At 46.2% G+C, this 25,485-nt stretch overlaps 1 protein-coding gene across 4 annotated transcripts in view; it reads left to right on the forward strand.

Annotated features, from left to right (window-relative positions):
- The window catches only part of CDC42BPB (CDC42 binding protein kinase beta), a 183,471-nt gene that overhangs the window by 73,915 nt on the left and 84,071 nt on the right, over positions 1–25,485 (forward strand). For all 4 annotated transcript variants that reach the window (XM_068254625.1, XM_068254626.1, XM_068254627.1 and 1 more), the window contains exons 7-13: positions 2,556–2,756; positions 10,509–10,757; positions 10,848–10,927; positions 12,756–12,922; positions 14,566–14,685; positions 18,283–18,416; positions 23,938–24,180. In XM_068254625.1, the coding sequence (XP_068110726.1) occupies positions 2,556–2,756; positions 10,509–10,757; positions 10,848–10,927; positions 12,756–12,922; positions 14,566–14,685; positions 18,283–18,416; positions 23,938–24,180 (1,194 nt within the window). The remainder of the gene's footprint in view (positions 1–2,555; positions 2,757–10,508; positions 10,758–10,847; positions 10,928–12,755; positions 12,923–14,565; positions 14,686–18,282; positions 18,417–23,937; positions 24,181–25,485) is intronic.

The raw sequence follows: 25,485 nt of genomic DNA on the forward strand, positions 1-25,485 counted from the left end.
TTAAAAGCAGAAACCCAAGAGGTTAAACACACAGCCTAAGGTATTCAGCGAAGCCTTGTTTGTTCCGCTCTCGCTGCTGCTGCCTGGGGGGAGATCTCACTGCTTCTGCTTGTGAGTCTCCATTTACTTGCTCTTATCCCTCTCTTATCACCTCTTCAAAGCAGGCGGTAATCCCCCCCCCCCCCAATACATTACTTGCTCCGGCCGGTGCGAGTTCCCGCCGTCACCGATGTCTTCTTCTCCGCTGGGTTCCGGACCGGCTGGCTTCATTTCTTTCTGTCCGGGGAAGTTTAAACAGTAGAGGGCGCTCTACTGTTTAACCATTTCAGCCGCCCGGACGTGATGCTCACGTCCTGGCGGCTGCTCTGCTGCGGTGCCGCGCTTTGGCGCGTGCCCCCGTGGTGTCCCCCGGTAGCCCTGGGATCAGCGAAGGGGAACATGGTTCCCGATCATCGATCCGTGTCCCCAGCACAAAAACCGAAGCGCTCTTACTAGAGGCTTTCTGCCAATTAAATTTTCCGCGTCGTCCTTGTGCTTCCGCTTACCGAGATGCACAAGGAGGAAAAAAAAAAACTCAAGATGGCCATCTTGTGCCCAAATAGTAAAACTACATCTACATATTTTTTACATTACAATTTACACATATAATAACATTAAAAATTAACTGTTTATTTCCCACACCAAAATATTACCCAAATAAAATTTTTAATGGAAAAAAAAATTACAATAAAAAAAAAAAAAACATAAATAGTTACCGAATGCTGGGAATACACGGGTCGATCCGGCGGGCGATTAGCCGCCAGATCGACCTCCGCCGCGTCCCCGCTCGTCCGCGCGGATCGATTGCTGCTCGTCCCCGCCGGCGCTTCCTTAGCGCTCGATTTCCGGCCATTGTCCGCCGGCTGGGATCGAGCGGGCGGGAGTCGAGCAGCTTGATCGGGCCAGCTGAATATTATCAGCTGGCCGATACATGGTACAGAAACGTACCGTGTATCCCCAGCATAAGGGTCTGAACTTTTTAAATATGCATTTGAAGGGGGTATACTACGAACATTTTTTTAAAATTAAAAGCTTGTAAATAATGATGGACTCAAAACGGAAACAATGCACCTCTATTTCCAAATAAAATATTGGCGCCATACATTGTGATAGGGACAAAACTTAAATGGTGTCATAACCGAGACAAACGGGCAAATAAAATACATAGGTTTTAATTATGGTAGCGTGGATTATTTTAAAGCTATAGTGGCCGACACCTGAGAAATAATGAATTTTTTCCATTTCTTACTTATTAATCCTGTTAAAATGAATTTATAAAAAAATAATTCTTAGCAAAATGTACTACCCAAAGAAAGCCTAATTAGTGGCGGAAAAAACAAGATATAGATCAATAAATTGTGTTAAGATGTGATAAAGTTATTAGCGAATGAATGGGAGGTGAAAATCGCTCTGATGCATAAGGTGAAAAATCTCCGCGGGCTGAAATGATTAAACTTCCTGCCGGGACAGGAAGTGAAGCCAGCCGGTCCGGAAACCAGAACCCAGCGGAGAAGACATCGGTGACAGCGGGGACTCGCGCCGGCCGGAGCAGGTAATGTATAGCGTCGGTCATCGGGCATTCGAATGCCGCCATCAACGCACTCCCGACCCGCCGGCGATCGAGAAAAATCTTCCGCACGGACAGCTCAACGGGAATTGACGGGAACGATTGATTTCGGACGGAAATCAATCGTTTGCGCAACGATTTCACAGCGGTTTCGATCACAATGATTGAATCTGCTGTATATCGGCAGGAAAATCGTTAGGTGTATGGGCCCCTATACTGACGTGTGTTGTGGTAATTACTGCACAAGTCGGTAATTTACCTCACTGCTCGGGAATTTTAGCTTTTCATGCGGAAACTGCTTTTATGAATTGACATTTTGCTGTTTTCTGCATTACCGAATGCGGTAAAGCTTTATGAATCGACCCCTTTTTCTTTCTTTCTTTTTTTTTTTTTTTTTTTTTCTTTTTTCTCTTTTTCGTTCTGTAATTGTCCCAGATGGGGACACAGACACTTAAAAATCCAGAAGCTATCATAAAACTCTTCAGACTATCTGAAACGTAATTATAGATATTTTTCACTGTTTGTGACCCTATACTGCACAAATGTGGTAAGACTGAACCAAGTTTGTACGATTCTAGTTGTAGGAATGATATTCGAAAGCCCATGTTGTACTCTGACCATGCAGAGGCCACAATATGATGCAGCAGAGTATTCTGTGCACGCAGATAGGCACCAAGTATAACAAGTTAGAACTCTTTACTGAAGGAAAACATGCAGATATATATCGTACACCACCATCAGGAAGTGCAGTTTACTTGGAACAGAGAAGAACACAGTGAATACAGGAAATCACAATACCATAGAGATCATTGAAGCACTTTACTGTGACATCTTGTGGTTGCTTTATTAAACTGCAGTTTAGGTAATTCTGTTGATACTGCCAACATTATGTTGTTGGGAAACGGTTGCGTAAAGATTTTCGAGTCACTCCTGCCTCTTCTCCATACAGGTGCAATCATCAGTAGCTGTGGGAACGCCAGATTACATCTCTCCTGAAATCTTACAAGCCATGGAGGACGGGATGGGAAAGTACGGCCCGGAGTGTGACTGGTGGTCCCTGGGGGTCTGCATGTATGAAATGCTTTATGGGGAGACGCCATTCTACGCAGAGTCCCTGGTGGAGACCTACGGCAAGATCATGAATCATGAGGTATCTATGCTCCACTTCCTATTCTGTATCTATGGCCCGCTTCCTATTCTGTATCTATGGCTCACTTCCTATTCTGTATCTATGGCTCACTTCCTGTTCTGTATCTATGGCTCACTTCCTGTTCTGTATCTATGGCTCACTTCCTGTTCTGTATCTATGGCCCGCTTCCTATTCTGTATCTATGGCTCACTTCCTATTCTGTATCTATGGCTCACTTCCTGTTCTGTATCTATGGCTCACTTCCTGTTCTGTATCTATGGCTCACTTCCTGTTCTGTATCTATGGCCCGCTTCCTGTTCTGTATCTATGGCCCGCTTCCTGTTCTGTATCTATGGCTCACTTCCTGTTCTTTATCTATGGCCCACTTATCTGTGATCTCTATGCTGCATGGAGAATGAACTAATGTCTGGAAAACCGTTCGAGCTATGCTGATAGTAACACATCGTCCGGTCTTTCCTCAATCCATTTAAAGTACACATGAAATGTGTGATATGAAGGCTGCCGTAATTATTTTCTGTTAAAGTGGACCTGAACTCTTGCACAGGACAGGAGGAGAACACAGAGAAATACACCCTGTATGTATTTAGAGAGTTTTGCCTGTCTAATTCCCCCTCATCCGTGACTAAGCGCAAGTTGTAATTTGATCCCTCAGCGGTGTCAGCTGACTGCGACTGCAGAGAGTTAATTGGTAAACACAGGGTGTTAACCCTATGCCTACTTCCAGGAAAACAGGAGGTAGGCACACTGCTGATTTATTGCAGGATTTGTATCAGCTGTAACAAATAAAAAAAAAAATTCTGTGTGACCCTTACAATGCTGGTCTAGTAAAAAAAAAATGCTTTTTGCATATAATATGCTGTAAATAATGTTTTAGAGCAAAGTTGAAATGCAGGGTTATATTCCGCTGTAAGGGCCCGTTCAGACTGCAAAACGCGTACGGCCACGCATGCAGAACGCACGCCATCCGCGTTCGTATGCGTTGCGTGGCTGATCCCATCACTGAAAAGTGAATGGGACAGCCGCGCGTTTTTGTAAAATCTGCGTGCAGCATGCGTTCCCGGACCGCACAGGTTCGGAACGCATGCTGTGTGAACATCAGACATTGCACTCTATGCAATGTCTGATGTCGTGCGTGTCGGCCACCTGCACGCGTTTCCAAAACGCGGCTGGAAACGTGTGCAGTGTGAATGGGCCCTGAGGCTTTGCGATTTAAAAAAATGCAGCGCAAGTGCAGCTGTGTGTACAGGCTCTTAATCATTTTATAAATTAATATTGTTTAAAAAAAATTACAGTTTCTCTTTAAAAGAAATCTGTTCTGTTCCATTTATTATCAAAGGAACAGCGTGAGTAACTTAATACAAACAAGAGCGGTATTTGCTTCCTCCATCCGTCACCTTTCCCTGCGGGATTACAGGTGCCCTTAAATCTTGGCAGTAGAAGTATTAATCTGTAGCAGAGCAGAGAGTGACAGTGTGACATACCCTGCATTGTCCTGTCCCAGCCGCAGGAATGATGACAGAATGTAAGTAATTAAGTCTGGCAGATCTTCCTCCTGATATGTCTCTTACACAGACGAGCGCCCTGCCCTGGCCACGGTCCAGCTCCTCGTACAGCGAATGTGGCAGCGCTTCAAACCACCCGTCCCAGCGCAGCTCACGTTTCGTTCATCTCTTCCGGGAGCGTCTCGGAGTATGGGGAGGGAAACCTGTCTAATAATCAGCAATGCTTGGGTCACTTCTCAGGGACCCACTTCTCAGGCAGAGGCGCTCAGAACTCTTTGGCTTTATCAAATGTTATCCCCAATGAAGTTGGCTTGCGCCCACGAAACGCTTAGCCTGTGCGGAGTAAAAACAATTTTTTACCTTCACCTCTGTCATTGGAGAGGTAATCCACCTCCAAATTTTTTTTGCATTTATCATGTTTTTAACTAAGTTTTGTTGCTCTTGGAACGCCTCTTCACCCCTGTTGTACTTCTCAGGGATAACTGCTTGTCCCATTATTATCAGTTTCCTTCCCCTAAAGCTCTATACATACGGTACACCGTGATCAACAGGAACGAATGATTAGACTGGATTCGTCGAAAAAGTGTGCCAGTGATGATCGTCCGTGTAGACCGATCTGTCCTGTTACATCGGTTTGGACGATAATTGATGTTAATCGCGTGTTGTGAATTGCGCACTACAGACTGCTCATTTTACTGGAAAGTAACAATCCAATCTTCATATAGGAAGACTGTCGTCGTGTCATTGCTGAATTCAAATGTGCGCAAATGTCTGTAGTACATTTCTAACCATCAGGGATTGCTCATTTTTTTTTGACGGTCGTGATCTAGCGTGTGTACGGAGCTTTAGAACTGAGAGGGATATGGAGGCTGACCTATATTTTCTTTTAAACAATTGCCTGGCTGTCCTGCTGATCATGTCTCTAATTTTTTTAGCCATAGATCCCTGAACAAGCCTGCAGCAGATCAGCTTCTCTGATTGAAGTCTGACTGGATTAGCTGCATGCTTGTTTCAGGTGTGTGATTCAGACACTACTGCAGATCAGCAGGACTGTCAGGCAACTGGGATTGTTTCAAAGGAAATAAATATGGCAGCCTCCATATCCCTCTGTTCAGGTGTCCTTTGCAGTAAGGTGTAATTGGATTGGACATATATTTTTTTTTAAGGACAAATAAGTAGGATTTAAAAATCTTACAATGAGATACCTAGGAGGGAGGGCTCTGGATCCCTTAGAGTTTTGATCCTCTCTGTGTCCCCTCGTTCCACTGCCGGGGCCCCCGTTCCAGCCTTCTGACTTTATTGTGGAAGAGTTCTTCGGGTCTCGGCCACGGAAGTATTTGAGGCTCCCGAGTACGTCCGGTAACGAGCGGCTCCGTACTGTGTGAGTGCCCCGCTCTGAAACCTGAAGACTAGGGATGATCAGAGATATGCAAATTCTTCCAAGTTGATGCTCATTGATGCAAATATATGCAGGTTAAAAATGGACCAATCAATTTAAACCTGCATTAAACTGCATACATTTGCATAAAAATTTGCATCATTTTCGATGAGTTTGCATCTCATTGATCATCCCTACGAAAGCCGCAGCCAGCGGGAGATTTGAACAGCAGCCAGTGAAGGAACGAGGGGAAGCAGAGAGGAACGGGAAGGCTTTGGGATCCAGAGGCTGCCTTTCTCTTAGTTGAGTATCTAACTTTTTTGTTTTGTTTAGAATTTTACAGTTCTTTTAACCACTTAACAACCTCTGCCACGCTTATCTACACCCCTTTAAAATTCACCTGAGTCACAGGGGCGTAGATAAGCAACTCTTGTGTATTTTCCTGCTGTGCGCGTACGTGTCGGGCACCCGCTGGTCCGTGATTGGCTGATGTGAACAGGTGTTCACAAAGCCAATCAAAGTGCTTGCAAGTTTGAATGGGCACTTCCAAAGCCAATGACAGTGCTCATTCATTCAGAATGTGTGTAAACATTGAATCAGTCACTATGCTGTTACAGTTACTGAGATCACTCGTGAGAGGATCTCAGATAACTAACAGCATTAGTGACTGATCAGCATCAGTGAGGTTTTTTTTTTAAAATAAATTATACCCCCATTAAGCCCATTAACCCTTGCCTCCCTTAAATGTGAACATTTCACCATTGTGGGAGGGGAGGAGTGACATCGGCTGCAGGGAGATCTCACCATTGTGGGAGGGGAGGAGACACAAACTGCTGCAGGGGAACTCTCACCATTGTGGGAGGTGAGGAGTGACATCTGCTGGAGGGAGATCTCCCCATTGTGGGAGGGGAGGAGACACAAACTACTGCAGGGAGATCTCACCATTGTGGGAGGGGAGGAGTGACATCTGCTGCAGGGAGATCTCACCATTGTGGGAGGGGAGGAGAGACAAACTGCTGCAGGGAGATCTCACCATTGTGGGAGGGGAGGAGACAGAAACTACTGCAGGGGAACCTCACCATTGTGGGAGGGGAGGAGTGACATCGGCTGCAGGGAGATCTCACCATTGTGGGAGGGGAGGAGACACAAACTACTGTAGGGAGATCTCACCATTGTGGGAGGGGAGGAGTGACAAACTGCTGCAGGGAGATCTCACCATTGTGGGAGGGGAGGAGACACAAACTACTGCAGGGGAACTCTCACAATTGTGGGAGGGGAGGAGAGACAAACTACTGCAGGGGAACTCTCACCATTGTGGGAGGGGAGGAGACACAAACTACTGCAGGGGAACTCTCACCATTGTGGGAGGGGAAGGGAGGAGAGACAAACTGCTGGAGGGAGATCTCACCATTGTGGGAGGGGAGGAGACACAAACTACTGCAGGGGAACTCTCACCATTGTGGGAGGGGAAGGGAAGAGAGACAAACTGCTGGAGGGAGATCTCACCATTGTGGGAGGGGAGGAGACACAAACTACTGCAGGGAGATCTCACCATTGTGGGAGGGGAGGAGAGACAAACTACTGCAGGGGAACTCTCACCATTGTGGGAGGGGAGGAGAGACAAACTACTGCAGGGAGATCTCACCATTGTGGGAGGGGAGGAGAGACAAACTGCTGCAGGGGAACTCTCACCATTGTGGGAGGGGAGGAGAGACAAACTACTGCAGGGAAACTCTCACCATTGTGGGAGGGGAGGAGAGACAAACTACTGCAGGGAGATCTCACCATTGTGGGAGGGGAGGAGAGACAAACTGCTGCAGGGGAACTCTCACCATTGTGGGAGGGGAGGAGACACAAACTACTGCAGGGAGATCTCACCATTGTGGGAGGGGAGGAGAGACAAACTACTGCAGGGAGATCTCACCATTGTGGGAGGGGAGGAGACACAAACTACTGCAGGGGAACCTCCCCATTGTGGGAGGGGAGGAGACACAAACTGCTGCAGGGGAACCTCCCCATTGTGGGAGGGGAGGAGACACAAACTGCTGCAGGGAGATCTCACTATTGTGGGAGGGGAGGAGAGACAAACAGCTGCAGGGAGATCTCACTATTGTGGGAGAGGAGGAGAGACAAACTGCTGCAGGGGAACTCTCACCATTGTGGGAGGGGAGGAGACACAAACTACTGCAGGGAGATCTCACCATTGTGGGAGGGATGCAGAGACAAACTACTGCAGGGAGATCTCACTATTGTGGGAGGGGAGGAGAGACGAACTGCTTCAGGGAGATCTCACCATTGTGGGAGGGGAGGAGACACAAACTACTGCAGGGAGATCTCACCATTGTGGGAGGGGAGGAGACACAACTACTGCAGGGAGATCTCACCATTGTACAGGGCGATCATCAAATCTTCCAGAGATTGATGTTGCAGATCAGTTAATGTATGGACACCTTTATACTGCAGAGCCACACATTGGGTCCCCGGGCTGCAGGGAATGTTGGACTTCTGGCCGCCGCAGGCAGGAACTTTGCTCTGTTGACTTGGGTGTGAGGCGGATTTCTCTGCAGAACATCCTTGTAGAGAAGTAATTAGTCTATTTATTTTGTGGGATTATTACATTCCCATTATCTTGTCGCTGGGAGAGATTGTGGTTTGCAGAGAGCTCAGAGAGATCTGAAAGTTGTTTGGAGAAAGTGCTGCAGGCAGGATGAGGAAGCTGATCTCCCCCCAGCCGGCGGAGAACTCGTACAGCCAAGAGCTGCCGGCTCACGGGGGGTCTACAGCCAGATTTGTTTTATTAGGGTTAGCGCTGATAAAGCTAAGCCTTATTTTTCTTTGCAACAGAATTATTAAAGTGTATGGATATTTTCCAAGTCCTGCATGCACTTCTGTTCCTCCACCACCTTTCACCGGCAGAATTGATGTCCAGGTTCCCTTTTTCAGAAAACTGCTGGGCCTGTGTGCCTGTTTACAAAACTCCTCTTAATCAGCTAAATGGGTGTGTCCTCCCATCACCTCCCCTCAACCTTGTGGGTGGTACTTTGACTCCGCCTGTTGGGTTTTCCAGGGCGGGATTAGGGAGCCTGCTCTGGCTCCTCCCCCCTGTTGAGGATAAAGTTAGAGAGGGGAGGGGACAGAGGGATCCTATGACCTGATCTTCAATAAACTTCTAAAGTCACGGATACTGGTCATGGTTTTGACAACATGCAAGTTGTTGGGTGCCCTAAAAACTGGCACAGTGATCTCAGTCTTTGTTTACATTTGTTAAACTGGTTTAAAATAAAGATCTGATTAATCAGTATACTTGCATTACTATATGGAGGCTGCCATATTGATTTCCTTTTAAGAAATACCAGGCAGTCCTGCTGAGCTATCTGCCTCCGATACTTTTAGCCATAGACCCTGAAATAAATATGACAGCCTCCATATTCTTCTCACTTAAAGTGAACCCGTGGTGAGTGATATGGAGGCTGCCATATTTTTTTCTTTAAAACAATACCAGTTCCCTGGCAGCCCTGCTGATCTGTGGCGGCAGTCGTAGCTGAATTACACCAGTAACAAGCATGCAGCTAATCTTGTCAGATCTGACAATGTCCGAAACACCTGATCTGCTGCATGCTTGTTCAGGGTCTATGGCTAAAAGTATTACAGGCAGAGGATCAGCAGGACAGCCAGGCAACTGGTATTGCCTGAAAGGAAATAAATATGGCCGCCTCCATATCCCTCTCACTTCAGGTTACCTTTTAGTTGTCTGTTAGGCTGGTTTCACACCAGGACGTTGCGTTTTAGGGGACGTTATGGTCGCACAACGTGCCCCTAACGCAACGCCTGGTGCTCTCTCTGGTGTGGACGTCTGAGTGAGCCGCGTTGTGCAGCTCACTCTGGCGTCCGTGATGCCGTGATGCGCACTCTTGGACGCATGCGGCATCACGTGGTCCCGCCGGCCAATCACTGCACAGAGCGGCCGCTCCAGGAAGTAAACACTGCACGTCACTGAGTGCAGTGAATATTAATTGGCCATGTGTGTGGCCACTCTCCGCTCCTCCCCAACGTTACTGAGCATGTGCAAACAGTCTAACGCGGCTCTGTACGTTATATCATGCCGCAGCGTTACACTGTAACGCAACATGGGCACTGTGAACAGCCCATTGATTTTTCATTGCTGTGCAGTGGGGTGCGTTACAGGCTGCTCTAACGTGCGCCTGTAACGTCCTACTGTGAAAGCAGCCTTAAAGAGAACCCGAGGTGGGTTTGAAGAATCTTATCTGCATATAGAGGCTTGATCTGCCTATACAGCCCAGCCTCTGTTGCTATCCCAAACCCCCCTAAGGTCCCCCTGCACTCTGCAATCCCTCATAAATCACAGCCACGCTGCTGACAAACAGCTTGTCAGAGCTGGCTGTGTTTATCTCTATAGTGTCAGTCTGCTGCTCTCCCCGCCTCCTGCAGAACTCCAGTCCCCGCCTGCATCCCTTCCCTCCCTGCTGATTGGAGGGAAGGGGCAGGGACTGGAGCTATGCAGGAGGCGGGGGAGCAGCTGAGACTGACACTACAGATGTAAACACAGCCTCACAGCACTGCTGTGATTTATGAGGGATTGGGAAAAATTCCCCATACCTCCAACACCTTCCATTGCCTGTGGCCTTTCTTCCTCAGGAGCTTGGGAGGGAAAGCCCTGTCTTTACAATACCTTCCATTGCCGCCTAGAGTTACTTTGTATTGTCCAAACATCACGTGGAAAATTGCTAATATGAACCTCCATTCAGTAAAAGAGGAACCCTAATGGCATATAATAGAATGTTAGCAAAACATTCCAGATGCCCCTTTTTATGATTACCTTGGTTATGTATATTGCTGACCTTCACATTACAGGAGCGGTTCCAGTTCCCCTCGCACATCGCAGACGTTTCTGAGACGGCGAAGGATCTGATCCAGAGGCTGATCTGCAGCCGGGAGAGGAGGTTGGGGCAGAATGGAATCGATGACTTTAAGACTCACCCGTTCTTTGAAGGCATGGACTGGGAGAACATCCGGAACATGGAAGCACCTTACATCCCGGACGTCAGCAGTCCCTCTGATACTTCCAACTTCGATGTGGACGACGACATCCTGCGCAACCCGGTACGTTGCCATAGGAACTGCTGAGTAATGAAGGAATATGTCTAGCTGGAGAAGCGGCTGCTTTATGCTTGTGTTCCTTGTTTTGCACAGGAAGTGGTTCCGCCCAGCACCCACAGCGGCTTCTCGGGATTCCAGCTTCCCTTTGTGGGATTTACATACACTACGGACAGGTAAATACGTCCTCTGAAGCGATCCACCCATATCCATTTCACTCATGACCTTATTAGGGGTCAAATAAGATGCAAATCATTTTGAGTTGATGCAGCATTATGCAAATTTATGCCTCTTGAAAATGAACCAATGGCGTCCTACTGAGGTAAAATTTAATTGGTCCATTTTCAACCACCCTAAATTTGCATACAAGATTTACATAATCCTGCATCTACTCAAAATTATTTTCATCTCATTGACCATCCCTAAACCTTATTAGCCATAATATGCCTTATCCTCATTTCTTTTTTCCTTTGTCTCTTCTCTTCTTTCCTTCCCTTTCTCTTTCATCTCTCTTCACTCAGGCCTCTTCCCTTCCATCTTCTGTTTCTTCACCCTCTGTCCTGTCTCTTTGCCTCTTCCCTTGAGTTCCCTGCCGCTTCCTCCCCACCTCTGATTTTTTTTTACTTGGAAAACTCTTGTAGGAGAAACTTCTCCTCTCTACCCTCTTATTTATCTGTTGCTTATTTTTAGTCTCTTGGCAAGTATCTGGTGCTCAGGATGTTTCCTTGGGTTGCTCAGAAAAGTGAATGTACTTAAAGAGAATCTGTACTCTGAAATTCTTACAATAAAAAGCATACCATTCTATTCATTATGTGCTCCTGGTCCCCTCTGTGCTGTTTCTGCCATTCTCTGCTGCAAACCTGGCTTGTAATTGCCAGTTTTAGGCAGTGTTTACAAACAAACTAACCAGCTTCTAATAGGCTCAGCTAAGCAGAGTGTGTTAGTCACACAGAGCCTGCAGGGGGTGTGTACAGCTTCTAGCTAATCACAAGCAGCCCTGCACATTCCAGTCTGACTGCCTCAGCCTGACTGTGCCGACTATAGAGAGAAGATTAGATCATATAACAGAGATAACACAGCTACTGTGCAATTAGGAAAAGCTGCAGTAAGCCAGACCACATTAGAAAAGGCATAGGAACTTATAGCATAGAAGAAATAAAGATAAACAATTTGTTACAGAGTCTCTTTAAAGTGTAACTGTCGGGCATAAAATAAAAAAATCATTTATTTTTTTTTATCTGGTAAACAAGTAATAAGGATGCTAACCAGACAATCCAAAAGTTAAAATCACTATTACTTTTCTTGTTGATAAAGGATCATTCCCCAGTTTACCTGACTCTTACTTGGTACACAGAAAATGTGTTACACAAAAAGGAAGTTGCAGGGCATGCTGGGTTGTCCTTTTTGCTTCTCTATTTCTCCTGAGACTTAACTAATGCAGCCTGATTGGCTGAAGCTTCTTTCCCTCACGTTTTTCCCTCCCACACCTCTGTTCCTCTCTGATTGGCCAATATTTCTCATGCTGAGACAATGCACTTTCTATAGTGGAGGGCGGGCTCCACTATAGGGAGATCTCTAATAGATCACCATACAGTCTGACTGATATTATTGTGAAACCCCTGCCACTGTGTGATGCCATAACCATAGTCCTGGTGAAAAAGTGAATTGCATACGGGCCATAGGGTTAACATCCTGTGTTTACAAATTAGATGTTCTGCCGAGGCTGCCGAGATTCCTCAGCTGACACAGCTAAAAGATCAAATTCCAACTTGTGATTCGTCACAGATGAGGGGGAATTAAACAGGCCAAACTCACAGGGGGCATTTCTCTGTTTTCCTTCTGTCCTGTGAAAAAGTTCAGGTCCACTTTAAATCGCCTATACTCGTGGGTGATCCGTAAATGCCTGTTGGCACTCTATGATAACGTGATTGCATGGATTAGGGAAGGTGTAAAGATTGATCTGCTGATCATTAGATTCCAACTTTTTCTTTTTCTGTTCTCTAGCTGTTTTTCAGACCGAGGCTCACTGAAGGACATCATCCACACGAACGCGGTGACCAAGGACGAGGACGTGCAGCGCGGCCTGGAGAACAGCCTTCAGGTGGACGCGTACGAGCGCAGGATACGGCGCCTGGAGCAGGAGAAGCTGGAGCTGAACCGGAAGCTGCAAGGTGGGAGATTGCTCTATAACTGATGGAGGTTTACAGTGCTGCACGCTCCTCTGTGCTGTCTAACCGCTAATAAGGAATCTTCTCTCTGCTTAGAAGGTAAAGGTGGCCACTAACGGTCCAATTTCTAGCAAAAAATCGTTCGAGCGATCAGAAATTCTGATCGGACGAAAAATCGTTCACTACACCATCAACTAACCAATCATTGCTTCCTATCTATCACGACCAACAAGAAAATCCAAATTTTGGTTAGACGAAAATTCAATCGGACGATTGTTTTTATAATCGTTCATTATCGATTGTGCCCATCAACTGAGATCATTTACAACCAATCCGATTAGAATTTCTGATCGCTTGAACGATTTTTCGCTAGAAATTGGACCGTTAGTGGCCAGCTTAACTCTTAAAGGACAACTGACTACCAAACAGCGAAAAAAAAAATCCCATCTGCATAGAGCCTATCCCTTAATCACTTCCGTACCAACAGTCTCTGCCCCCTTAAGGACCAGAGACTGCTGGTACGGTAAAACGCCGCCTCCTGACGAATCGCCGCACATACCTGCAGGTCACGATGCTGCCCCATCGCTGCCGTCTCTGAGTGTTGACAGCCTGTCAGGAACCACTTCCATTGGCTTCTGAAGCTATCAATGGGAGCCAATGTAATTGGCTCTCCGTGATCACGTGGTTAGGAGTCAATGTAATTGGCTCTCCGTGATCACGTGGTCAGGAGCCAATGTAATTGGCTCTCCGTGAACACGTGGTCAGGAGCCAATGTAATTGGCTCTCCGTGATCACGTGGTCAGGAGCAAGAGAATTGTGGCGGGTGCAGATCGGCTGGGACGCCCATGTCAGTGCGACGTTGAATCTACGTCCAGTCAGGGCCGCAGCACCACCTGCTGGACGTAGATTCGTATTGCGTCAGTCCGGATCCAGTTATAGGACACCTGAAGTGAGAGTGATACGGAGGCTGCCATATTTATTTACTTTTAACAATACCAATTGTCTGGCAGCCCTGCTGATCTTTCTGGCATCAGTAGTGTCTGAATCACACCTGAAACAAGCATGTGGCTAATCCCAAGTTCAGTCAGAGACATCTGATCTGCATGCCTGTTCAGGGGCTATGGATAGAAGTATTAGAAGCAGAGGATCGTTTAAAATAAATATATGGCAGCCACAATATCCCTCTTACTCCAGGTGTGCTTTAACCACTTCCTCACTAAGGGATGTTGCATGCTTTCATCTGGCTCAGCTATTACTGCCTGAGCCCAAAGGAAAGCCACTACTGCGCCTGAGCAAGGCTTTCACGGGATTGTCCTGATCCTGGAGCACGGCGGGAGTTCCGGGGGCTGCTAGCGCTGGGACGGAGGAGGAAGGGGAAGCTTCGTTAGGATCCAGAAGCTTCCCCTCTTACCGAGGTGAGTACCCCCCAGGGGCTCTTTTTTTTGTTTGTTTTTTTTTTTACTGATTTTCTTTAAAAATCCCGAAGTTATCGTAATCTTTTTTTATTATTTTTTTTCTTGTGATGTCTCTTTAAGTCAGAGTAACTAACTGGGCCTGGCACATTTTATTAGATTTCTGTCACTTAAGCTTTGGTAAGATGAGACGATCTCGTGCAGCTAATATACTCTGATCTTTGCTTTTCCCAGAATCCACACAAACAGTCCAGTCTCTCCAGGGCTCCTCCCGATCGGTGGGAACGTTAAACCGGGATAAAGAGATCCGGAAGCTAAATGAGGAAATTGAGCGCTTAAAGAACAAAATATCAGGTATTCTGACTGAGAAGAGAACCGGTCACCCCTCTGAGTTCATTACTGCAGCTGTTTGCCCTGATTACATCGGCACAGTTAGTGGGGGGTCATTGTCTGTCGTTCTGCAGCTTTGCTACAGTCTTTAAAGTAAATCTGAAGGGGGAAAAAGCTCCCAGCTGTGGGGTACTTACCTCGGGAGAGGAAAGCCTTTGGTTCTTCCTGAGGCTTTCCTCGTCGCCATACTGTTCGCCCTTTTTGTGCTGAGACCCCTGAAAGCCCGTCGGGTTTGGCTTTCTGTGCTACTTTGCAAGCACAGCCGCCTGCGCTGTTACGGGGGGAGCTCCTTGGAACTTTGAGAGTCCCAGCACTGTAACGGAAGAACCCGAGGCTTTCCTCTCCCGGGGCGAGCGTCTACGTTTTTGCGTTAACTATCTCCCAGATTTACTTTAGATGGAGCCTGGTGAAAAGTAATTCTTGTGTTGAACCAAAGGAGTCTTCCTTTCACTTCCCTTATGCTGCGCTCATGTGATTATGCCCACAGGTAGCTGCTTACTAGAAAAGAATGTCACCATCTGTAGTCATACTGGATTTCTCTCCCAGCATGCATCCTGTAGGTATAATCATGTGACTACTGGCCAGGGGAATAAAAGGAAGGCATTTTTTATATCTTCACAACAAACATTGCTGCGGAGTTTGTGGTGAATGTAATTCTGCCTTAAAGTGTCCTCATATTAACATGTACCTTATAGGATAAATTCATGTACAGATATACAGTGGTTTGCAAAAGTATTCGGCCCCCTTGAAGTCTTCCACAGTTTATCATATTGCTGCCACAAAATCTGAATCAATTTTATTGTAATTCCATGTGAAAGACCAATACAAAAGTGGTGTACACGTGAGAAGTGGAACAAAAATCATACATGATTCCAAACAGTTAAAAAAACAAAACTGCAAAGTGGGGTGTGCGTAATTATTCAGCCCCCTGAGTCAATACTTTGTAGAACCACCTTTTGCTGCAATTACAGCTGGCAGTCTTTTAGGGTATGTCTCTACTAGCTTTGCACATCTAGAGACTGAAATCCTTGCCCATTCTTCTTTGCAAAACAGCTCCAGCTCAGTCAGATTAGATGGACAGCGTTTGTGAACAGCAGTTTTCAAATCTTGCCACAGATTCTCGATTGGATTTAGATCTGAACTTTGACTGGGCCATTCTAACACATGGATATGTTTTGTTTTAAACCATTCTATTGTTGCCCTGGCTTTGTTTAGGGTCGTTGTCCTGCTGGAAGGTGAACCTCCGCCCCAGTCTCAAGTCTCTTGCAGACTCCAAGAGGTTTTCTTCCAAGATTGCCCTGTATGTGGCTCTATCCATCTTCCCATCAACTCTGACCAGCTTCCCTGTCCCTGCTGAAGAGAAGCGCCCCCCGAGCATGATGCTGCCACCACCATATTTGACAGTGGGGGATGGTGTGTTCAGAGTGATGTGCTGTGTTAGTTTTCCGCCACACATAGCGTTTTGCATTTTGGCCAAAATGTTCCATTTTGGTCTCATCTGATCAGAGCACCTTCTTCCACGTTGGCTTGTGGCAAACTGCAAATGGGACTTCTTATGCTTTTCTGTTAACAATGGCTTTCTTCTTGCCACTCTTCCATAAAGCTGTAGATCTCTGCAGCTCGTCCAGAGTCACCATGGGCCTCTTGACTGCATTTCTGATCAGCGCTCTCCTTGTTCGGCCTGTGAGTTTACGTGGACAACCTTGTCTTGGTAGGTTTACAGTTGTGCCACACTCCTTCCATTTCTGAATGATCACTTGAACAGTGCTCTGTGGGATGTTCAAGGCTTTGGAAATCTTTTTTGTAGCCTAAGCCTGCTTTAAATTTCTCCATAACTTTATCCCTGACCTGTCTTGTGTGTTCTTTGGACTTCATGGTGTTGTTGCTCCGAATATTCTCTTAGACAACCTCTAAGGCCGTCACAGAGCAGCTGTATTTGTACTGACATTAGATTACACACAGGTGCACTCTATTTAGTCATTAGCACTCATCAGGCAATGTCTATGGGCAACTGACTGCACTCAGATCAAAGGGGGCTGAATAATTACGCACACACCACTTTGCAGTTATTTATTTGTAAAAAAAAAGTTTGGAAGCATGTATGATTTTCGATCCACTTCTCACGTATACACCACCTTGTATTGGTCTTTCACGTGGAATTCCAATAAAATTGATGCATGTTTGTGGCAGTATTGTGACAAAATGTGGAAAACTTCAAGGGGGGCGAATACTTTTGCAAACCACTGTAAGTGATAATAGGACTTTCCAACTCTTGCTGTGTTTTGTAAACTTTTAAACCATGTTTGAAGTGTGTAACTGTGGTCACTATAATTCTGAGCTCTGACATTTACTGTAACACCTAGTATTAGTCTGTAGGGGGCTCAGAGTACTCGGCAACAGTTCGTCAGAGAGGACTGAACTCGGAACTCGGAGCCCACATCCAGGGTGGGGGAAGGGATCGGATAGGGTCTCTACCTTCTTGCACTAGAGGAGGTGACCTTGTGGGGGTGGGGCCAGCTTGCCCTGTAGCTCTGCCCCATTGCACTTGTGCCAGCGTAATATTCTGCAACGCGGCGTTGTATTAAAGGGGATCAAAGTGTCCACGTAGCCAGTCCGCCACACCAGTTTTGGCAACAGCACCCTTTGCAGCGAGCTTAAATGCTCTCACGTAATATTTAAATTATGTGGTGTAGCAGCAGAGGAAGGGGATTTTTTTTCCAGTCACAGCTCCCCCTAGTGGCGACCATATTTTCCTGTTTGACCATTGTCTAATATTGGTGCTGAACTGGAAAGTGCCAATGTCGGACATAGTCCGAAATAGGATTAAAAAGGGTTAAACAGAGTCAAATAAAAAAATGTTAATATACCTGGGTCTTCTTGCAGCCCCCTGGAGTTGTCCTGTGCCTATGATGTTGGTCCAACTCCCTCCGGCCAGCAGCGGCGACCACCGCAGTGCTGGCCGGTCGCCGCCAGTTGGCAGGTGCTGCGTATGCGAGATCCCGGGTTTCGCGCAACTTGATTGCGTTTCCGCAGCTGGGAGCGCACTGTGCATGCACAGTAGCGAGTTTTGCATACTGTACATGCACGGGAGCGCGGTGAGGAGGTGCATGGCTGTTAAGCATTGCAGGTGTTCGCAGCTGCTTACCAGAGGTACTCGGACCAACGTTGTGGGCACAGGACGACTCCAGGGGGCTGCAAGAAGCCCCAAGTAAGTTAAACACCGTTTTTTCCCCTTAAGATTTCCTTTAAACAACTAGTCAAAATTAATAAAAAAAAAGTTTTTTAAAGCTGAGCTCCAAAAGCCTTTTAGCAGAGCTAGTGCCAACTCATTCAATATTGCCCTGCATTTATTTTCCGGCCATTGTTATTGGGTAGTGATGTGGCCTCTTTCCTGCTGCCAGGGGCCCGACTGTGTTCAGAGCTGAGACCGCTGCTGTGTATGTCCTGCAGTCTGAGCTCCCCATAGTCATACTAGGTGGATGTCTGTCTGTATAACCAGTAAGGGAGTATGCACGTTTTGTTGGTGAAAGACGCTGATAAAAGTACCGTTTCTCCTTAAAGATTCCAATCGGATAGAACGTCAGCTGGAGGACGCGGTGACACTACGGCAGCAGCTGGAGGACACTTCAAGCAAGGTGAAAGGCCTGGAGAAACAGCAGCGCACTCTGAAGCAAGAGCGGGATGATCTGCAGAAGGTAGATGAGGCGGCCTAAGGCCTAAAGGTGCCCATTAATGATCCAATTTTCCAAGTGATTGACGACCAATCGTTGCAATCAATGGGAAACCATTGTTTAGGCCCACCGATGGAGGGGAAAATAAGCATACCAAACAGACCAAAAGAATTGTTTCAAAATTTTGACCAGCGGAACGATCGCTCGTTGCACCAGTGATGTAACCTAATCTGGTCATATGGTTGATCGCTCTGAAGATTGTACCATCAATGGGCACCTTAAAGTCATTTCTTGCCCGCCAGTGACCTTCCGGTCATGTGATGTGTGGCTATGGTCATGTGATTAGTGGCACACCCTGTAGGACTCCACTGAGTGCTCTGAAACTTATTGAGCTGCACAAAATACAATCATGCACATGCCTGAACAAATTGGTTCCGTTGAAGAAGGTTTAGCTGCTCTGCATCCTTGTAAAAGTCTTTATAGATATAGTGATGGGCTTACGAATAGCCCCACCGCTCTTAATCGTAATTTCGATTGTCTTCCTGGCCGCAGCAGAGGGGGCTAACTTACTCATGTCACCGCCTAATGCTGACGAGGTCTACGTCTCCTCCCATCGCAGCTACATCACTGCCATGCTTCCTCCTTCACACCCGAAAGGAGGAGTCATCGGAGTGACGTGGATTGTGAGTGAATGCGACTTGCTTTACGCGGCGACATAGGTACATTAACACCCACCCCTTGCCACTGCCAGCAAGTCATAATTGAAATTACAAATGGAGGGGTATTGGTAAGCCCATCACTATGTACAAGAGCTGATCATCGTAGGTCTGTGTCTGACCACTTCCCCCTTCTCAGTCCTCCACAGCGGAGCAAATCCATATCCAGGGAATAAGATCCCCCATAATGCACCAAGAGCATCTCCAGCTCTGACTGCTACGGAGCGTATGGTCATCCTGCATAATGTAGTGACGGAATGCAGACACTTATTAATCGCTTCTGGTAATTGAAATCTGCACCCTGATTGGGACCTGTTATCCTTGGCAGAGCGTAGATTTCAATTGCCGCGCCGCACACTACTGCTGATCTCCCACCAATACAGCTTACTCGTTCCGCGGGAGCTGGTCAGGAGCAGAATTTCATTGGCTCCTGCCCCTATGATCACTGTGATTGGCTCACAGGTCAGGAGCTAATAAAATCGGTACGGAGCTTTGCAGTCATAGCAACGGGAGCAGCGCGAGAGACTGGTCTGTGCGGCATGACGTTGGTGAGCCCCGTTTTCTAAACAAAAAGTCTCCAGCCCTTTAGGACCCAGACTGCTGGTCCGGAAGTGGTTAATGTGGTCACACTTCTCATTTTGGGTGACAACAAATTTCTAGCAGAACTACAAACTTAGAGCGGAATATAAGCCTGCATTTCAACTTTGCTCTAAAACATTATTTACAGCATATTATATGCAACCAGCATTTTTTTTTTTTTTTACTAGACCAGCATTGGAAGGGTTACACACAGAGCTTTAAAGTTCTGTGGATAGAAATGCAGAGGCATCCGAAGCTTAGATACATTTAAGTAAACACAATGTGTAATTTGACTCACACTGACTGTGCAGGAGCTCCCGGACAGAGAGAGAGTGAGTCACATTCCTCACTTGTTACATTGTGTTTACTTAAATGTATCTATCTAAAGTTCGGCAGCCTGCAGCATTTCTCTGCACAGAACTTTCAAGCTCTGTGTAACTCTTCCAATGCTGGTCTAGTAAAAAAAATGCTGGTTGCATATAATATGCTGTAAATAATGTTTTAGAGCAAAGTTGAAATGTAGGGTTATATTTCGCTTTAAACACCAGCTATTTCAAGTGATATTGCACCCCATGGTAATAAAGAAAAAAAAACCTCTAAACACAAGGTTCCCCAATACCGTATCAGTAAAAGGTATAATACTTTATCTCTTCTGCCCCCACCAGCACTGTTTGGGCACTGCTCTACGTTCACTTCTCTCTTGGGTCCTCTGGTTGTACAGGTCACTCTAGTATGCTTAGTACATGAGGTCACTATAGTACACTCCCAGATGCTGGCTTTATGCACCATCAGCTATGAACAAGTGTGCCTCCATGAGAGAGTGGTGCCTTGTTGTCTTGCTACACTGGGCACTATATTTTCTTGCGGAGGCACCAGAACATGTAATGTGTAATGCCTTTTATGTATACAGGATTGATGTACACATGGTGTGATTTTTTTTTTTATTTATTTTATATTTTTTTTACTTTTCCCAAAAGGTAGTATATCACTTTAAAGGGAAGGTTCAGAGTAAAAAATAAACAAACATCTACTTGCCTGGGGCTTCCTCCAGCCCCTGGCATCCGTACTGTGCACAATACGGCTGCCCGGGGGTGGAGGAAGTTGATTTTTGGTTATTTTTTTTTAACCCTGGATGTGTCTTTTAACAGTTTACAGTCATCTAGTAGCCACCAGTAGCTGCTAAGGATCGTGGGAAGTATAATCATGTGCCCAGCATAAGAGTGGTGTAACTACAAATCATTTGTACATGAGTTGTAGTAATTATTAATATTTATTGGATTTATAGAGCGGCAGCATATTACGCAGCTCTGTAAAATACATAGGATTACAGACAATAACGGGTGACCGACAGCACAATACAGGTAATAGACAATAGACACAACAATAGGAGGGGAGTGCATCGAGAGGTTCTCTGCAGAGACTGCAGCGTTGAGGTGAGGTAAGCCTCCTTGAAGAGGTGGGTTTTGAGTGTTTTTTTTTTTAATAAAGGTGTTGAAGGAGGGGGCAAGCCTGGTGGGCAGTGGGAGAGAGTTCCGCAGGATGGGGGCAGATCTAGTGAAGTCCTGTAGTCGTGCATGGGAGTGCGAGATGCGTGGGGTGGATAGGAGGAGGTTGTTGGAGGAGCGAAGTGGGCGGCCATGGGTGTATCGGCTGACCAGGTCAGAGATGTAGGTCGGGCAGGACTTGTGTATAGATTTGTATGCCAAACATAGGATCTTGAAGCTGATTCTGAAGCAAATTGGAAGCCAATAGTTACGCCACCCTAGTGATAATCAGCCTGTGGCAGTGTCGTGTGAGTGTATTGGCCACTTTTGGTAGAATATTTAGGAACATTTATTACAGCAGGCTGTGTCTTCTGCCTTTCGGCTGCCTATTTCATCCCGGCATTTTAAGTGATAAAAATGGCTGATATGGCATTGTGCAATGTTTGCATGACTGTGCCGTACAGACACGTGGCCCCTGGGGGGAGCTCTGCTGATGAACCCGATCAGGAGCGTACCGCGGCTTTTATCACTGCCATGTGGGGGACATCTGTCATAGGGGGGGGGGGGGGGGGGGCGCAGCATACGGGGAAAGCAGTTGGGTAATATCTAAGGAAATTCTTAGAAATGATATCCAGGAAGAAATGTACAGATGGCTTTTCATCTGCGGAGGTGGAGGGGAGACATATTGCCACGAAAGTCAAAATCTGTAACCCATACATACATATTTTAAATTAAAAAAATTTTGAGGTTTTGTTTGATTTTAGTTATGATCTTTAGTATATTTTCACAGCCCCTACGTTTTTGTTTTCTGATAGCGGTGAGGTCTTTGGCTCGGGACTTATCCTGACGTCTGCAAATATCAGAAAGAAAATGTTTTAAAAAAACTGTAGTGAAAATAACTGAATAAAATTGCTTATTTTTTTCAATATTCGTTTATAGATAATTTAGTCAGTGTTCGCCCATTGTGAAATCTTTCCTCTTCCTGATTTACATTCTGACATTTATCACTAGTGGTGACAACTTTAGTTCTGCTAGGTGATCTGTACGGAATGTTCATTACTGAGAGTTCTATGCACAGAGGGAGATATTGCTCTCTTAAAGAGAACCCGAGGCGGGGTTCTGACAATGCTATCAGCATACATAGGCTGGGTCTGCTTATATTGCCCAGCCTCTGTTGCTATCTCAATCCCCCCTAAATTCCCCCTGCGCTCTGCTATGCCCCCATAAATCAAAGCCGCGCTGTCGGCGCGGGCTGTGTTTATCTCTGTAGTGTCAGTCTCGCCGATCTCCCACCTCCTGCATAGCTCCGGTCCCCGCCCGCGTCCCTTCCCTCCCCGCTGATTGGAGTGGAGGGAAGGGACGTGGGCGGGGACCAGAGCTATGCAGGAGGATCGGCGAGACTGACACTACATAGGTAAACACAGCCCGCTGCGTGTCGACAGCGCGGCTGTAATTTATGGGGTCATAGCAGAGCGCAGGGGGAATTTAGGGGGGATTGAGATAGCAACAGAGGCTGGGCAATATAAGCAGACCCAGCCTATGTATGCTGATAGCATTGTCAGAACCCACCTCGGGTTCTCTTTAACAGTTTGAAAAAAGATGTTTCCCACAATGCAACGAGGTTCACATACAGCAAACTGTCAGGACCATGGTCATGACATCACAATGTGGGAGGGGGTTTGCCACTATCGGTCACACACACTGCCCCTGATTATCTATTCAAGAAAAGATAAAGATTTCTCGTGGGAAAGGGGTTATCAGCTACTGATTGGGATGAAGTTCAATCCCTGGTTAAAGTGGATCCGAGATAAACTTTTACTCATTGCATAATTGTGTTCCTTTCATATAGTTTATAGGGCCTTCCTCAAGCCAAATACTTGTTTTGTTTAAATACTCTAATTCCCTATAAACTAAATAAGCCTCGCCCACAGCTTCTCCAGAGTGCCCTGGCACTCAGTACCATGTAGCAAGGGCTTATGGGAGTTCAGTCTGGGCAGGAGGAGGAGGAGGAGGAGGTTACTAGCCAGAGATTTCAGACGCAGGAGGGAGGAGGAGAGGGGACTGAATTTACACACAAGCAACAGTGTTCTCCCCAGGCTCCAGGTGCTCCACCCGGCTAGTTTTGGTGAGCACCCGGCTGTTATTGACTCACCTTCTCCTCTGCTGTAAGAAGAGTTGTGTAAAAAAAGCACTGGCCCTATATGGCCTTATCTAAACTTTAGGTAAGCTATATAGACAAGTTATTTTTATAGTTGGTTTTTCCTCTCTGATCCACGTTAAAGTTCCTCTTTAAGTGTACCCGAGGTGATATGTGACATGAGATACAGGTTGTATGTTTGACCACAATATCAGCCATACAGCGCCCCCTGATGATCCATTTGAGAAAAGGAAAAGATTTCTCATGGGAAAAGGGGGTATCAGCTACTGATTGGGATGAAGTTCAATTCTTGGTTACGGTTTCTCTTTAAGGGAGGAGTAATTGGGAGGGTGATGGGAGGGAACATCACAGCAAGCCCGCCTCTTCCTGTCTGATAATTTGTCTTTAGCCAAAAAGTCATGTTTTTCAAGAGCGATTACAGGGGCTGGGGGAAACTAAGAATGGACAACCCACAGACGTCTGTGGATCCAGCATGAACACAACGCTCTGCTTACACATAGGTAGCTTTGCCCCGGGGTCAGGTGCGCTTTAAGCGTAACCTTCAGCCGGTCTGCATCATGCCAGCGCTTTCGTGTTGACACGTTGTCATTTTTCGTTTTCTCTTCTAGCAACTGTCGGAGACTCAGGAGAAGCTGAGATCGCAGACAAAGGAGCTGAAGGACGCCCATCAGCAGAGGAAGATGGCCCTGCACGAGTTCTCCGAGCTCAACGAAAAGATGGCCGACCTTCGCTCGCAAAAGCAGAAACTGTCCCGACAGCTGCGCGACAAAGAGGAAGAACTGGAAGTCGTCATGCAGAAACTGGACTCCATGCGCCAGGATATGCGGAAGTCTGAGAAAGCCAGGAAAGAGGTGATCTGTCCTATCCGTTATTTTTTTAACTCCGGCAGCCTCATATTTATTTAACATGTAGCATATGATTGGCTAACACTGATATAACAGTATAGCTACAGCTGCCACATACAATGCTAGTGCTTTTTAAAAGAAACCAAGCATCACTCCTTTTTTCCTGACTTCTAATAGCTATAGGAGCTGCCATATCCACCCCCCCCCCCTCCCCTTCTAGCTGCCAATTGTTTATCCAAGAGAATGCGTGAAGATAGCATCTGTAATGTCTCTAAACTCTTTCTAACAGTGTCCAATCTAACACAACCCCCCCCCCCCCCCTTTCCTGCTGATTAAATCTTTTGTTTGCTCTCTGCTGAGTGCAATAAAATAATTACATCAGTCCTTATCTGCTTGAAACGTCACGCCACAGAAGTAGGCTAATAAAACCCTCTGCTAAACATTTAAATGTAAAAAAGAGATCAAATTTAATTTTTAGTTTTTTATTAATGAGCCACTATGGCTTCAATTCATCAAGCATTACCGCATTCGGTAATGCTGAAAACAGCTGACTTAACGGAGCACTTTAGAAAATGTTAATTCATCAAAGCTGTTACCGAATGAGAAGCTGAAATGACACAGCAATGAGATAAATTACCGACATGTGCTCAACAAATGTTAATTCATCAAGGTTCCCACATTCGCTAGCACATTCAGTGTTTATCTCAAGCTCTCCCCTGTTGTTACAGGCGTGGAAAGCCTTCTGTGTGAATGTTTTCATGATTAGCAGGAGCAGGCAGCCAATAGAAACAGCCCCTGTTCTCCTGCAAGTGCCCCTGATAGGTGCTGATAGGTCACACAGGCTTCTCCACACAAGCTTCCAGACCCCCCAGGCAGTGAGCAGAGAGAACTGGACAAAATATATCCCCAGATTCCCTTCGGTGGTTTAACCCTTTCAGGCCCTGTTTGATAATGCAAAGATGCTGGTGGTGAAATCACCAAGCATGGCATTTGTAATGTCTCCAGGAAGTTCATCTACGTTGTGGCAAATAAATAAAATGTTAAGAAAGACTGATCGACAGATTCAGAGCAGCAGAGGCAGTATAAATAACAGTAACTATAACACCTTTACATCTAAAGGGATGTCTGGATGCCTTCTATTGTTATCAGCTTGTAACAACACAGAGACATTCCACGCTGCTTCACCACTCTGTTGTTATCGAACAGCCTTTGATGAATTGAAGCCTAGTAGTTCGGTAACTTAACAAGCCTCTACCACACATGGGAAAATATTGATGAATTAGCACAGTGAAGTGTAAAATACCGAATGCG

This window comes from Hyperolius riggenbachi, chromosome 9, assembly GCF_040937935.1.
Source record: "Hyperolius riggenbachi isolate aHypRig1 chromosome 9, aHypRig1.pri, whole genome shotgun sequence".
In the NCBI taxonomy this organism is placed as follows: Eukaryota; Metazoa; Chordata; class Amphibia; order Anura; family Hyperoliidae; genus Hyperolius; species Hyperolius riggenbachi.